A 17,908-nucleotide genomic window follows, 5' to 3' on the forward strand; every position below is an offset into this window, starting at 1 on the left:
TTTATCCCTTATTTTATGCTTCCTTTATTTTATCTGCTGCTAATTTATATGGGTACTTAAAAGCATTCAACTTCGTTATTTCACTATATAACTTTTCAAAGCATTCTCTACTTTTCTTCCTTAACATTATTCTGTATATTAATTCATTTTTTTTAATAAATTTGTCTTCTTTTCATTCTTTCTTCAGTGTTTTTACATAGGTGATATCTATGCCGCAAGGCTCTTGTCAATTTTCGATGTTTCTCTAGCTCTGTGCCCCATCATGAGATCCTGAGGTGATGTGTCTCTTTACTGTTTGATTTTTGGCTAATTACTTGGATGAATTTCGTAAATTCTTTAACCCATAATTACTAAATTCTTCTTAGTTTTTATCCTTTGCATCGTTTCTTTTATGTTTGCACATTTTTCAGCCACTTGAGAGCTAATTTGTCAAATTTTTCTCTTGCCTAGTTTAAATCTTTCTGCTGAAAAAACTTTCCCATCCATATTAATTTGAAAATCTAAAAATTCATGGTCACTCAGCGTACTTTGGATTTTCTTCCAGCCCATTATTCTATTATGCAGATCTTTAGTTGATAAGGTGACATCAATCCACCTTTTTCCAGTTGAAGATTGAAACATTGGCAATGAGGTTTGGAACATTCCAAATAACAAGGTTTTTTTTTTTTAACAAAAAATAAATTCTATAAACGAATCGGCTTCATTTCGTGATGTATGATCAGAAATTTCATTTCCCCACAGAGGACTATGAACGTTGAAATCGCCCCTGAGGAGTATTGACGATGTCCCAAATTGTTCAAACAGATTTTCAAGCTCCCTACAGATTTCTTTATTGTCAAACGGTGGGAAGTATGTTGATACCCCTGTAATTTCACTATTTCCCACTGAAAAACTGGCTGCTACTATGTTTTCACTTGTAAATTTTGTCAATACAGAAATATTTTGGTTTCTTATTGCTAATATCGCCTTCCCATAAGGGTGAATAATTATTCTCCATCCCATGATTTTTCCTTTAATTGTATATGGTTCTTGTAACAAGTAAAATCAGGAATATGGTCCCCAAACAAATTTGGTTGTTCCTTTGTCTCAAATTTATATCGACCCAGATTATGTTGAATAACTTGCCAAAAATTTCTGTTGAAAGGGTTATTAACCATAATTTGTCTGTTTAATCAACTGATCTCTCTCCCTGAAAAATACAGGACTATGTTCCGATATTGCAGTGCAATCCGTTCAAATCATAACCCCAGTTCTTTTGAAATACTCTTTGCAGTTTCTGGATTTTGGTTTGTGCAATTTTTATAGCTATGTGACCCCAAGCACTTGGAGCTGCTTTCTTCTATTTGCTTACATTTAGATCGAACATGTCCATATCGCAAACATTCAAAACTACTAAGCGGATCCACAAATTCTCTAAATCGATACGATCTGAAACCACATTGTAGTCTTGATTCATCTTCAATTATTCGGAACACTTCGGGTCCAAGCTTATAACCGAGTGAATCGAACTACTACTTCTTTTTTTCCTATATAGAACCGGCACGCTCCCTTATATGTCATTACTTTGTTTGATTTAATTGAGGAAATCAAATTCCACCTCTTCCCTGGACCTTTCACTTATTTCCACGTCGTATATAATGATTTTAGGCATTCTGATCTGTGGAATAGTAGCCTTGCATACATTTTTGAAATTTGAATACCTATTAATTGCATCTTTTAACTCTATGACCATTTCTGGTGTTTCTACCTGAACCAGGACTCCATTTTCTATTGCCGGCTTTAGACACATAATTTTAATTTCCATCTCCCTTGGCTAATATTCGCTTCTCATGTCCTTCCCATTTTAATCGATGAGTCTATTGTCTCTGTAATAGGTCTAATCACCAGTGTAGGGAAGTTTGCTTTAGGTCTTAGTAATAGTGTTGATTTATTATCTTTTTCATTCGGATTTATAATTTTTTTATGTATTTGACACCTTTCTTCAACCCCCAGCAGTTTTTTGGAGGCTTGGATTCTTCTAATAAAAGTTAGACCTGATTTTAATGGGAATTTTTTATTTTCCACTATGCCATCATTGTTTTGTTTTTTAACCACATTTGCGAATGTTTGTCCATTATTAACGTCCGGTGAATTCATTTTGGTTCTTGAAAAATTTGACAAAACATTTAAAAATAAGTCTTCTCATATCTCCAACCGCTTACCCTCAATCCTATGTTTATTGATAATATTTTCAAATATTTCCATTATTCCCAATGATCCAAAGGCTTGTTTATTTTCCTCTCGTATTATTTCGTTTTCATTTACATTCACATTCTCTTTGCCTTAATATTTGCAGCCCCATCATTCATTTCTTTCTCTTTGCCTTTATGAGGAATACACGGTCTTTTATCTTCAGGGCGATTTCCCCCCATTTTAATTTTTACATTTATTTTCTTTTTCCGTTTTATAGCCATTTGTATTTTGCTATCCGTGTGCGTTGACGCTTCAATTATTTCATTTGAATCAGAATCCGATGATTTTTTAATGTGTTTATACGTCTTTTAAATTCTTTTATTGGGGTTGGTATATCAGGGATATCATTTCCACTCCTTTTGGCGTAAAATAAATTCTCATCATCAGTTAAAATATCGCTATCATTCTCGTAGCTTTTCCTATCCGTCTTGTTTTTGTCCGATTCCATATTTTTTATTTATTCACAAGGTCTGAATTTCTAGTGCAACAAAAAGTAAAGCTTTTTCAAAATATTTGGAAGCCTTTCCAATTTTAAATATGAATTATTATAAATACGTTAAAAAGCCCTTCAAGTAAAATCTCATTCATTTTTTTTTCAACATAAAACTACCTGAAGGAAAACAAGAATTTCTTCTAATTAGATGCACCTATGAGAACTACAGATTTCCAAACAATTTTGTTAACTAATACTCAACAAATTTATGGACACTTTCCATAAATTGGAACTTAAAATCGGCAAAAAAGTCGCAGAAAATTTGCTTCCGCAATAATGAAATCTTTGAATTCATTAGGATAATATCCGAGTCTTGCAAATAGAACACTGAACGCAGATATCGATAAAAATTTTTGAGATGGTAGACACACATCAAAATGGCTACCCAAATAAGTGGGCGTTTCTGCCACAACTGCACTTCAAAAAGTCAATAACTTCTAAGTAAGATACTAAAAAACTTTTGAAATAAAATTCAAAAACCTGTTACTTCAGGGTTTCAGCTACTCTTGAGCACCACATTCAACAGGAATTATCCATAATTTTCATTTAATAGCCATATTCGAAGAACATAAGAAAATATCAACTACACCAATCGCAACGGATCCTAGTGGACCAATATGTCTCTTATTAGGAACTTCTGTTACTGTATTTTATCTTTGCTAAATGGATTTTCCCATGCCTTCCAAGTGTGTATATGGGAATTATGACAGATTTGACTGTAGATGCCTCCCAATAGGAAAAGTTAATTTATGACCATCTAGTAGTTCCATCATATAAAGCTTTTGTCCATTATCCTATGAAATGCTATTTAAAAGCAGATATTTTAGAATCTTAGTACAGGGTTTTTCGATTTCATATGAAGAAAACGAAGATTAGAGAAAAGAACTCTTGAAAATAATTTACAGTTAGAAAAGATTTAATCTTACACGACAAATCATGCATTCCTCATTCTCATGACAGACTGTTTGAATGTAGTATCCTAAGAATTCCGTTGTTATATAACAAAATATTCCGGAGCTTTGAAAAAAAATAATGGAATAATAGAAATATAGCCAAATATTTAAGTGCCAAATTCTTATTGGTTTAACATGCAACAAAGCATATTTGGGCTTTCTATAAAAAATGTGAAAATTCTGAAACGTTTCATTAGGATTTTAAAACAAGTTTCCCAAATTCAAGTGCAGTAAAATTATTAACTGATAAAAATACTACATTGATCTCTTCTACGTTTAAAATAATTCTTAAGGAACTGTAATGATAAACGTCTTTTAATTTCTGCTCACCATTCTCAACTAATGTAAGGTTGATCTTGTTAATCAATCTTAGCTAGACTTAAATGTAAATTGCTTCTTCACTTAATTTTCATGGACAAAATTATTAGAACCATTTGTCAATGAACATAATTTAACTCCTCAAAATTAAGCTTACTGGTATATCTCCAGCATACTTGTTATTTAGCACATTACTTTATGATTAGCCAAAATAACTATTATGTACCTGTTAACGAAGCTCCTAATTTGGCTTTCCAAAGAACAATATTCTCTTACAAGAAAATTAAGTATTCCTTTTTCTAGCCCGTATGAAATAATATAACAATGTTCTGAAGAAACTTAAAAGAAATTAATAAACAAATTTTTTGACAAAATAACCCCCTAAATTGTTTATGTTTTTAAATTAAGATGTTTCCATTCGTCAGAAAAACTCAAATTGGGTCATGAATAAATTATGAAATCTGTATGTGGGGTGTAGGGAAAACATTCATAAAATATTAATCCATTTATTTCCCCCTTTTAAAAAAAAAAAATCAACCTATTCAAAATTAATTCTCCATGAAAGGCTAATTCTCTCTTTCATATTGGTCAAAGGAGAGAAAAAAAAAGTAATGCCTTTATGTAGGTGAAATGTAAAATGTAGGTGCCTTTCAGGTATGGCGTAATTTCAGCAAAAAAACTATCGTTATCAATAAGTACTCTTAAATTGTGATTGACATCATCCGTCGTCTTAAGATGTCTTTCAAACTGCAGACATCCATGTTGAGTCATGTTTTGCTGTGTTCATTGTAAAACGAATCATAGGCAGATTTACTTCCCAAATATCATGAGCATCACTACCTAATGTAACTAGTTTGAGTTTTTTATACCTATTTTTTCGTTCAGAGAGATTCGCTCGAGGGTGATAAACGGGGATGAATTCTTGTTTAATATCAAGGAAATTGCATGTTTGTTGCATTATAACTCTGACAAATTGTATGCCATTATCATTAATTAACTTTTTCGGTAGGCCATAACATAAGAAATCTTCATTTAAGATTTTTGCACAATTTGATACGGTGGCTCTGTGTTTTCCCGGTTCTTCCGGTGGCGTGGCAACCTTGAACATTGTCAGATAAAGTCTTATCTTATCTTCTATTGGGTTAAATTTGGAAGGATGTGACTCAATTCAAATTTCGGCTGATCTTGAGTAGCAGATCCTTTTGTATATTCTTTTTAATTTCGAGTTGAAGTTACATTTTTTTAAAATTCAAATGTGTGCTCATTGACTAATCTTTCATCTTCTGCTTCTTTTTTTTTAGCCCTGTCTTCAGCTACTTCTTGTTCAACCGACTTAAACTTTCACACGTTTTTTTTTTTTTTTTTTTTTTTTTTTTTTTTTTTTTTTGCTGCTACGTTTTTGTTGATAACATTATTCAACGTACTGTTTATAAATTCTTCATCTTAGGTATTAGAACTCATTATCCAATCTTTTAAGTTCTCAGTGATCTGCAGTCCAAATTCTAATGCTAGTATTTTAAGTTCTTTCTTGCAGCTTCTGCCTAAATATGCCATCTCGAATAGCTTTTTTGTAATAATTCAGAAAATCTCTAATCTTACCTAATATTGTTAATCGGCGGAAACATATGAATTCGAGAGAAAAGGAAAATACCAGAATTCACTATTTTTTTAAAATTTGAATGTAAATTTCTTTCATTAAAATATTTTTAAAAAAATGAATAAGGAAATATTCTTTTAGAATATGTTTTTAACATAGTACGCAAAATTTTAACACCTTGTGCAATAGTAGTTTCTATAAAGAGCTGTTCAATATTTATGCACTTTCTTTAAAGAAATCAATAATAATTCTAATACTAATTATTCTAATATTTAATACAATATGGTAAATATATCTAAATAAAAATGTTCAACCATCAGGAGCTTAATTTATATGAAAACCTTTAATATTGAGGTTTTTCAATTTCAGTAATAGTTGATTATAATTTTCAACATTATAAATAAACATTCTAAGAATGTGAAATTTTTTAAATCATATATTACTGTTCAAATATCTATTTCAAAATTAAAATCCCTCCCTTTTTTTCTTTTACTAAGCACATTTACCTTTCGCTCTTAAAATGAGAATTAAAACTGATTACTAAGATATTAAATAAAAATCAAATCATTTTAAAAAGTGATAAAAAACAATTCTGAAGAATTGTCAAATGGCATTTAATAGTTTTTTTGACAAGAATGAGAGAAAGAAATGAGTGGAAAATAGGAGTGATTGATCCGCTATTTCCGATGAGATGATTGTTCGAATTAGTAATGTAGAACTTTCACCCCGCTATCTAGCTCAATCCTAGTACATCTAGCCTTTAATTCTACACAAAAGATATTGCAATAATTGACGTCAATTTGCTATTAAAATTTTTAAATTCATTCTTGAAGCATTAACACTTGAAACAATAATCACAAAATATCAACGTGTTTTTCTGATCAAGGACATCTATAAATTTATGAAATCCAATATCAAAATGATGCTTTAATGCTCTAGAAACAGAAGATAAATTGCAGATGTTCATTCACAAACTGTTTCGGAGAAAGTACTTCCGTTTTATATCTTTCGCTTATCTCTATTCAGCGACACAGCTGTAGATATTCGGGCACTTTTCGTGACTTTTATTTGATTATTATTGTTGTTTTTTTTGGGGGGGGGGTATTTAGCATTTTTATTCCATATATCGTATCCTAATATCTAGATTTCTTTTTGCTGTTCAATTTTTCGAATATATATATATATATATATATATATATATATATATATATATATATATATATATATATATATATATATATATATATATATATATGAGCATGAAATAAAATTACATATATTTTGGTGAATTAATTCCTATAATTTAGATGAAGTATCGTTTGATTTTGTGATTCATCGGAAAGGTCTTAGCTGGAGTAGTCAAAAGTAAATGCTAGTGTTATTCTTAGAAAAAAAAACTATATTCTGGTGTAAAAATTAACTTGTGTTTACAAAAAATTACACATGATATGTTCTAAAAAATTATCAGCTGATTTTTTTTTCAATCGACGTTTGTTTCCTCGTTAAGATAAAGAATCTTTGGAAATTCCATGTAGTTATTTGTTTTTAGTATCATTAGCATCTACCAACTAATTGTATCGGTTTTGAGATCTGATATTTGCCGGCTCTAGAGAATCGATCGACATTTCAAATAATAATATGAATTATTTGTTCATCTCTCTATATATTATTTAAAAAAAAACGTATTTTTGAATCTACTCTTAAAATATTGATTTGGGTGAATATGAGCAAAGCATTCGCATGTAACAGAATGAACACTTTTTCCACACAGTTTTGCTGTTTGTGAAAATTTTTCTTTCAATAACTAAATCATTCCAACAAATTTTCCAAAAATAGAACCTTAAATAAAATTCCATTATCTGTTTTTTACACTGTAATCATATTTATCCACATATGCAGATTCAATTATCATGTTCGATTATCCCTTTAAATATTGCCGACTAACTAAGACACAATTTCCACGCTTCTACCTGCAAAATTTAAGAGATATTATTTCCAAATATGAAATTTCACAAATTTGAATGGAGACATTTATTTTTATCCTACATCAACAAGTACGACATTTTTATACTTATTAAAAAAGCGTCTTTTTTCTCCTTGAAATGAATTTACTCTGAGTTGAAATTTGGGCAATTGTAGTTTGATGCTCTATTTCTTACCCCTCTCACTCCACCTCTTTTCTTTCATTGCCTATTTAGGAATTTCAGTTTCACCTTCATGAATATTCTTTTAAGATCCAACTTAATCAGTCGAAAAACTAAACTGAGAATTTATAAAACTCTGCTATAAGATTATAATTCTGCTCTATGCAAGTGAAACTTGGACTCTTAATTCGGACACTCAGCGTTCTCTGAACATATTCAAGAGAAAGATCCTTAGAACTATCTTTGTCCCAGTACTACAGAGAGGATATTGTCGAACCAGATTCAATTTTGAATTATACAAATTCTATAAGCAACCACAGATAACGCTAGTTATCCGGAGCAATAGGGTAAGATGGCTCAGCCATATCTGGAGAAGCCCTGAAAACAGCGCCCTCAGAATATCCACTTTTAAAAATCCTATGGGATCCCGGGCCAGAGGAAGACTTTCAACTAGATGGCTGGATGATGTGGAAAGAGACCTGAGTGTTCTGAGGACAGAGAACTGGAAGGGAGTTGCGGGGGTAGAAAGCGCAGAAAAGTGAGCATGGTTGAGGCAGCCAAGGTCTGCAAGAGGCTGTTGTGCTCATGAAGAAGAAGAAGAAGCAGAATATTCTCTTTCTTTTGTTTTAATCGAAAAAGAAAAAATGCAATTCAGATAATGTCAATCAGAAATTTCAATTGTTTCAAGATAAATCTTTTTTAAAAAGTCGTATTTCAGTTGTATCCCTTGAGAAATATATTCTGAATAATTTCTTTTTTTCTAAGCTGACAAAAGTTAGCGAAATGCGCAATTTGAAGAAAAAAAATGAACAATTAATGCACTATTTTACGAATTTTTGATTTAAATAGGACACCATCTCATATCCCCTTAGCTGTAACCATAATGGCTACTGAACATCACTTTCATTAAAGATTTTTTAAAATTTACAGATTTTTTTTTATTACACTCTCTAAGAAATATAGATAAAACATTTGAATGATTGTGTTGAGATCAGTGGTTACATTTGAAGAGAATAAATTATAAAAAGCAAAACAGGAGACTCTTGACGGCTTTTACGCTGAAAATAAAACAACGGATTTAAAACTTAGAAAATGGAAATAAAATGTTGAAATAATAAAAATGATGCTAAAATAAAATTAAGGACAAAATATTTAGATCAGAGAGAAAGAAGAGCAATAAAAATTATTCACACAAAACGCTCCAAAGCATAATATTCAGTTTATTTTAAAAATTTGTTCTTCAAAATAATAATAGTAACGAAAAGAAACGGCCATTCCTTTCTTAGACACGTCTCTAAGGTTAAAAAACACAATTTAATAAATTTATTTTTATTTTCCGATTCCACCCTTTTAATAACTTATTGTGAATTATCCCTGAATTGTTTTTTGAATGGTTTGATAGAACTTCAGTCTGAAGTAAGAATTAGTCAATAAATTATTCTTTTAATATATCTGGAAATTGTAGATAAAACTGATACTTTTTCACTAAAGAGAGGTGTATAAACTTCCATAGAATGCCTACCTTATTTAATGAAACTTTGCAATTGGAAGTATAAGTCTAGGTGCAAAATTAAAGAAAAGAAACAAACCTTCTGAATAGAGTAGTGATGAAATTCCTTGAATTATTAAATCTTCATTTTAAAATATTTGGTATTAAAACTAAGATTTTTAGAGAGCTAATGTTTTCTACTTTAAGTTGTTTCCACATCTAGACATATTGCATTCATTTATCCTTTATAATATCTTTCTCCTTTAAGTCACGTCTATTCTTGTAATAGTAAACGGATGCAATAGTCTTTTTCAATATCTTAAGACCATTTTTCTTAAAAAGAAAAGATTCTATTTTCTTATTAAAATTTACAAACTTCGGTTTTTTTCCCCTTTTTCTTTTTTTTTATGGTATGAATCTAACCAAATGGCTTGAAAGAGAATAATCAGCATCATATCACTGATAGCAGAGGTAGTGTGAGAAACTAAGCTGATGAAATTGCATGCGAGGGTTTCATTTCCATTTTTAGTCGAAAATGTCGGCCGTCTGCGTGCTTCTTTTCACCATTCTAGGATCTTCTTTGGCTTGTAAGATATTCATTTAGATTGCATTTAATTCGTAAAAATTCAATACTTGCTACGTGTTTTATCCTAATTTTATGTAAATTATGGTTATATATTTAAAGGGGTTTCTGCTGTAAAATTTAACTATGGAAGGATATTATGTCTAGTATGATAACTGAGGTGAATTTGAAATCTCTTTGCATGCTTCGTTACTTGTGTACATTGAGAACTGGTGAATACATTTTCGATTTGCTAACAATTTTCAGTCATTAAACGCATGAATATAGCACATAATTTCTTTTATCTATTTCTAATTTGTGTTTCCTGAATACTTATACAACCAAAGTTGATATGATTTAAGATATTTATACTTCAATCAAATGTTTTTGAAAAGTAACATAAAGTAATCACAAGTTGCAAACAAAATAAATTTGGGAAAATTCATTTCGATCAAATACGTCTGTATTATATTTCATTTTATATCATAATTCGTAATTAAAACAATTTTTGCTGTCTTTTCCTAAATGAAGCTTCTAGAAAATTTTACCAATGATTTACAGAATGTCTAGCTGACTGAGTAGAGTCAGCGAATTCCGAGGCATCTTGGAAAAATCAGAGAAAAGGTCATGGAAATTTATTCTAAAACTGGAATTTTTTATTTTTATAATTATTATCTTAGTCTATAATTCACTGGGTTTTTTTGCAAATAGAATGAAAACGTCTTTGGAAACTGAAATCAAAAAGTGCCATCCGCGTTTCTGCGCTTATGCCAGGCATTTACATTTAAATTTACGAAGGACGAAATTTTGGCAATGTAAAATCATCAGCGCCTCTTCAATTCTTAAGTACGTGCATCTACATAGTTTGCGATAGATTCTGCTTCTGCCGTCTGTTCTAAAACAACTGAATCATAAGTTAAGGGTTTATTCAATATATTCTTTTAAAAATGATTCTTTCACCGCAATTTCTTGCATGATTTGTGATATTACCATAATAATTCGACGGAATTATAATTTGTTAATTCATCGTTTTTAGATCGTATCATGATCGAAATTTGTTTTTTCGCATTCATCAAAATAATTTTGGGACTGCAAAGATTGTTGGTTATATTAACATTTGGAATTACAATGGAAAAGAAAAATTAATCACCATAAGTAATTTATTGCAGATATATTTTTTTGTATGTGTGAAACAATGATTTTGTTTAGTTCTTTAAGGTTTATTATTCTTCATAACTTCCAAGAAATAATCCAATTTTTAGGTTTTGTCAAGATTTCTTTTTCCTAGTTTTAGCGAGATCAGAGTAGCGAATCGAATAAGAAGATAAAAAGCAAGAAAGAGAAAGAGTTCGATTAATTATTTTTGCCATATAGATTAACCAGAAATTATTACATATGATATTTCCCCCAAAAGATATCCTTTTTTCAGAACTTGAAATTGATCGTCGTAATTAACGAATATATTTTTGCTTTTGCACTCTATGGAAAAGCAGCTTAACTAAAGATCGAATTCACATTACTGTCAATGATTTTCAGCTTTAATGGACCTCTTTTATTCAAAAGAAGAAAATTGAATGTTTTATTTTTTTACTTTCTCGTATACAAAAAAAAAAAAAAAAAAAAAAACATGGTAAATGACGAAAAATATCAATTCGAGATTTTGAAGAATCCCCAAATTTTGGAATTATGTCTGCCTGTCTCCAAACAAGTTAAACCAAAAACGCTTTGAACCTGACGGATAAAATTCTACATGTGGTTTTTACACCAAATTTGCAGATTTCTATCAAATTTTGAACAAAACTCATTTCCAGGAAATCTTGCTCGGCTGCCTGAGAACAAATGAATACGTAACTATAAAACACTAGGTGGATATATTCTGGTATGCTGATTTAGTACTGAAAAGCGAGACAAGAATCAATTTTGAACCAAATCCGTTAAAAGGTTGACTATCTGCAATTTCATATCCATATAACAACTCAAAACTCCATACAACTCAAAAATGCAATGACTTAGATAAGTGAAATTTGGTGCACTACTCTCGAACCAAAAATGTAGATCCATATCAAATATTGCATCCAGTCTATGAAAGGATTGACTGCCTTTCGGACTCATGCATGTAAACGCGATAATTCGTAAATGCAACAACTTAGGTAAACGAAATTTGGTTCACAGTTTAATCACCATTTAAAGTGTTGATTTGAATCAAATTTTGTACCAAATTGATCGTTTGTCGGTCTGTACATTTTGATGTAGGTGAATGCGATAACATAATGACTTAGATAAATGAAATTCGGTATTAATAGTTATGTGTCAAGTCTTGATTTCATTCAGTCGGAAAAAAAGACCCAAAATATATACTTTTGCATGTATAAATAATGTTATAATAATGTAAAATAATGTATAAATAATTTATACTTTTGTATACAATATGCATACTATATTGTAAAACACATAATGCTTAAGTGTGATACTCTGAAACTGCACACTTGTAGCGTTCATGAGGAGCAAATGATTACACCTTTTTGAGTATACGAGAAAATTTCGGGAGACCACTCATTCGCATGATCGTACCATGTATTACGAAAATAAATGTATGAATTGTGTCTTTAATATTCAAACTAGATGTAAAATTGCCTTGGTCTAATTTATTGCAAACTAGCCGCCTTTGGCGACCAGCCGGTTCGCCAATCTTAATGTTCGTTTAAATTTTAATAATTAAATAGGTTGAACCGGAGTTTAACCCCCTTCTTCGCCAAGTTGCGATAACGCGCCAAAGCTGGCAATCTTTATTATGCACTATAATTGAACATCTGCTCCTTTGCTTTTGAGCATTTCGCTAAGGCCGTTGTTGGCGATTTTTAAAAATTTTGCCAAGAAGGGGGTTAGACTCCAGTCGTACCATTAAATATTGTACGCAATTCCAACTTTAATAGATTCTTCAGCAAAATATTTTAAAACTTCAAATTTTGATAGTCATATAAATCGCTCATAATATTATAAAGGCCTTCAGTCATAGCGTGATATGTATCTCTCTAATTTTCTGTTACCCCTCGTAGAAATTATGCTTTAAATTAAAGTGTAAATGATTAATCTGCAATTAATATAATAATATTTTTTACTGAAACAAAGCATTTTTTTTAATAATATGATTACTGATAATAGAGTCACTGAGCGTTTAAACTTTATGGGCACTAAAGAATATCTTTCTTAATTTATGTAATATCTCAAGAATTTGTCAACAAAAATTTCTCAGATTCATCATGAACAGATCGATTCATTAACAATGTTTAATTTTAAATGCATCAAACACTAAGAAAATAAAATGAATCGTTTAAAATAATCGGTCGAAAACAGGTTTAAAAAAACTACTTAAAAAACGATGTACTTAAAACTATAAGCATATACAAAAAAATATATAACTAACATAAATACAATTTAATTACAAAAGCATGCAATTAGCCTAAAAATAATTTAAATCATTGAAAACAGGTTAAAAAAAACTACTTAAAAAACGATGTACTTAAAACTATAAGCATATACAAAAAATATATAACTAACATAAATACAATTTACTTACAAAAGCATGCAACTAACCTAAAAATAATTTAAATCATCCGTTGGTTGTCATGTCAACAATCAGAACACAGAGCGCATGCGTGAATTTTCTTCGCCAGTTACGTTAACGCAAATTCGTGAATTTTTCTACGCCAGTTGGGGTAACGCTATGCAGATTATACATTTTTAATTTCCTTTATTCTGTGTTATTTTAATTCAAAAGTACTTCAGAATGAATCTGAAACATGGATTAATTAACAATGTTTAATTTTAAATGCCTAAAACATTAAGAAAATAAACAGAATCGTTTGAAATAATCCGCCGAAAAATGTTAACCCTAGCCTTATTACTGTTGGGAGAAAGAAAAAAACTAAAGCCTTACTCATTTGGCGGTGGGGAAAATGGAAGATTTTTTTGGCGGGAAAGTTAGTTTTTAATTAATAATTAAAATTCCAAAAAAAGGGACCCCAGGTGCACATCCCCGACCTCTAAGGTATACATGTACCAAATTTGATAGCTGTATGTCAAATGACCTGGCCTGTAGAGCGCCAACACACACACATTGAGCTTTATTATAAGTATAGATAAATAAGTTTGATACGAGAACTAATTTATATTCTCCGATATCTTTTTGTTGAATTTTCAGTTGTTGCTGCTTATATTTCCTTTAAGCATTTCTTTTGTTTGTGCATGCTTTTTTGAATATTGAGAAACAATGCAGATCTTTTGCTAAATTATAGGATCTTGTAATATCTTGGCCAAGACCGACCAAATAAGAGAGTGGCGTAACAAAATAATTCTTTTATTTACAGCCATATGTATATTTACAAACAACAACTTGTTCTCAACTAGGTTAATATTATTTACAAAAATCAAATGACAGTTCAATCACGAAATAGTTCCTCAATCAAATCGGAGAATAAATGACCAAAAAACTGCTAACAGGCTGTTAGCTCTAAACGGATACTCCAGGGTCGCTTCAAAAATCCATCGATCTTCATTGGGTGGACCTTAACACAGAAGCCCGAATCACACGGAGCTTCTCGAAAACCAGGAACAACCTTTCCGCACTCCGAAGTCTCTCCAAACTCTCCTAAGAAGCCCCTTTCTTCTTCTCTGGAAAAAAACTACATTTTATTTTCATCAGATACCCACCTTCGGTTTCTCATTGGTAAACTGTGAACCTCTTGAGCACAGTTCCAAACACCCAATAGCTTCTCAGCAACGCTTCCTCAGTGGTCTAAACCCGACCGAGGGAGTGTCTGTTAAGGGACAATCTTTGTGGCCGACCACCTCTTGAGCACATATCAATTACAAGGAACTCATAGCTAACGCGGCTGAAGTGCACTTGAGTTTGACATTTAATGACAATGGTTGCTGGTAATTGATCAGTTCTTGATGACTTGAGGAGTCTCTTCATAAAGGGAAAAAAAGTTTAGCATCTGGATGTTTTGATGTTCCTTTCTCTTGAAGATATGATGGATCTATTTGAAACGACAGGATGTACATCTGTTTTCCCACCCCTGGATATAGAAACAATTGATTAGACATAATAACTCTTCTAGTGAAAAGGATCCACATCTGGAGGTCCGTATGCACTTAACTGTATGTGGGAAAGCGAGAGACTTTACATCTGGTCTGGATGCCCTTAACCATGTGAGGGAAAAGAGGAGCTTTATAATCTTTAAATTATTGTACGAATGATATTACCAATATTTTCTTCTTAGTATCTTTAAATTCTTTCTTCATTAAGCAGAATGTTTTTCAAATTAAAATACTAAACACATTAAATTAATTTAAATTTGTTATTTGATGCATTACACAAGTACATATTCCTCATTAAAAATACGCAAAAAGAAATGAACATTTTACACGATTTGTTGATATATGATCATTTTCATATCCGATACTATCACTTTTGACGATTTTTCCTTGCAGAGAAGATGTAAAGTAAATAATATAAGCTCATTTCCATAGTTCTTTGTTAGAGCTTTTTTCTTTTTTCCTTGTTCCATTAGATGCGTTTTCTGTACTTCTTTTTTTCCCCTCTTGTCATTATGATCCTCATTATTTTAATTCGATACTTGTGTATTTATTGTTCATTTGGCTAGTTCAATTTTATGGTTTATACTCTGTTGTTTCTCTTCCTGATTCCACTGGTAATCGAGGTTTAATGTATTGCTAAATAAAATGTAAATATCTTCTCCTTCATCTTTCATCTTATTCCTATTTTAGTAAAATCAATGCCTTCTGGCACAACAGCATTAACGCGGAGGATTTCTATACCTGAGTATAGAGAGTATATGAAACCGTTAATAATTTACGGAATTCATCCATTCCATCTTATTTTAAAATTTTTACGTAAAAATAGAAAAATGTAGTGATGTGAACAATGCCTTATCACTAAATTTTAATCACTATTATTTATCTAATTAATAAAAAGAATTTACTCATAAGTATTAAATTTCCGCTTTTCTCTGTATTTCACATACTGTTAAGAATGTACTAAGCAAAGTATGAGAGACAGAAAATAAAACAAAATTTTTCTGAAGGTTTTAGTTATTTCCGAACACAGTCAGCTTAATTTTTTATGAAACGCTATAATAACAAAGAAAAATCACGGAAAAATCAAAGAGCAGAAATCCTGGACGTTCAGATTGAAAAATTAAATGAATTATCCAATGTTATTATTTTGAAATTATAATGCGCCAATATAAATTCTTATCGAATTTTTTGATGAAATAAAAATGTATACAAGGTGTCCCCAGAATGTGGAACAAGCTTTTATTTCCATAAATATTGTATATAAGAATATTCTTCAATTTATAATGCTTCATTAAATAAAGTAGAAAATTGTAAAAAAACACTTTGACTTCTATAAAGATTGATAGTAAAAATTTAAAAAAAATTAAATTTTTATACATCCCCATGTATGAAAGTGTCAATGAGCAAAATGTTTCTCATATATTCATCTATGCACACACAAAATTTCATATTTTTATCTAAAAATTTTGCGGAGAAATGCTTATTTTGAAATTTAGAGGAACTAATCACAAATATAGACAGAAAAAGTTATTTCAGAAATGCAAATTTATTCATTATAGAAACCATATGCTAATTTTGTCTAATAGTTCTCATCCAATCATTATGACTTGAAAGAAATTTGTAAATTACATATTATGTTTTCCCCTTTGATTGCTCAACAGTTGCAGCATCGATTTTATAAAGAAGGGAAGAGAAACTGATCATTTAAGATATCGCAGAGAAATATTGGAATGTCGAGTAAAAAAATAAAACTCTTTGTTCGCATTTGTGTGCTTTTTAAAAGAATGACATATTTCAGTGATTCTGAACGTTTGGATATGCAGATGCAATTATTATGCTAGCCTTGACCTAAAAGAATAAAAATATTCTTTTTTGAATTTCCTGCATCTTTCTGGAAAGTGTGTGTTTAGAACGTTTGGCGATTGCAAACTACAGGATCAATACTTTCCCACAGAGGAACGGGAAAGGTGAGGCATTTATACATGATATTTGGCATTTTGGATAATTTTCCTATATTATAGTTAAGGAGAAACTCAACGTTCCAGAACCGATGGTGAAGGGAATATTTCTGTGTAACAACTGGCATCTATGCAGCATTCGTGGAGTCCGTGGTCTGATACAATAGTTACACGGAGAAGTACATGATTGACGTCTAGAATGTTACAAGTAGGCCTTACCTTCGGTAGAATCAAATCCTTCTTTTCTGAGAAATGGAACAGACTGACAGAATGTGCTGTAATTGAGACAGAATATCTTCAAAACTATCACTTTTAGAATGGTAAAAATCCTTTCTTCATGCGAGAGGTTTGTCAAAAGTGGAAATTTTCTAAATACGTGGTATTTTAAAAACTCTTTGCTTGGTTCTGTTTTGCGCAACTATATACTGAATGGTGATCGATATATTCAGTTAATTATGATTAGTGTTATGTTTGAACTAAGAGATGAAGTGGCTTTTGCAGAACATAATTTGAAGATCTTTGCCGACGAATTCATAAAACCTTTCTTAAAGCCACAGGTGATGGTCTCAAGGGCATATGCGGAAGTATTTTTAAAAGAATGTAACTTTGTTTAAGTGTCGACGAATTTGTTATCATTTTCTTATTCCGTTCTTTTCATGACCTTTTTCAATATATATATATATATACCTGAAAATAACATGGAAAAGCTCGCTCAAATTCCGGTTAGAAGTATGGTAAAATAGTCTAAGTCCATAAATTTGCCTTGTAATATCTCTGAAAACTTTACAGATAGAAGCATAAAACTTTATATCATTATAAATAATTATAAGAACAAAAAAAAAAAAAAAAAAATTACTCATTGACATTTTTTCACTGTGGAGACCGTACGTACGCCGTATTACGCGTCTGTGCGTTACAGATAATATATAATTGTAACAAACCATCTATCTAATTAGATGACCCCTTCTCTACTAAAGAGATAGTAAAGAAAGGGCCATCTAACTAAACAGATAGCCCGAATATCAGGCGTGAGTAGTGGCAGCGAAAGTGTTAAATAGACGC

At 30.8% G+C, this 17,908-nt stretch overlaps 1 protein-coding gene across 1 annotated transcript in view; it reads left to right on the forward strand.

The window, feature by feature from the left end:
* The first annotated feature begins 9,691 nt into the window (after window positions 1-9,691).
* Window positions 9,692-17,908, forward strand: part of LOC129960921 (transmembrane protease serine 6-like) — a 31,136-nt gene continuing 22,919 nt past the window's right edge. The window contains exon 1 of the mRNA XM_056074664.1: window positions 9,692-9,813. Coding sequence (XP_055930639.1) covers window positions 9,762-9,813 — 52 coding nt within the window. The 5' untranslated portion in view covers window positions 9,692-9,761. The remainder of the gene's footprint in view (window positions 9,814-17,908) is intronic.

This window comes from Argiope bruennichi, chromosome X2 (genome assembly GCF_947563725.1).
Source record: "Argiope bruennichi chromosome X2, qqArgBrue1.1, whole genome shotgun sequence".
NCBI lineage: Eukaryota > Metazoa > Arthropoda > Arachnida > Araneae > Araneidae > Argiope > Argiope bruennichi.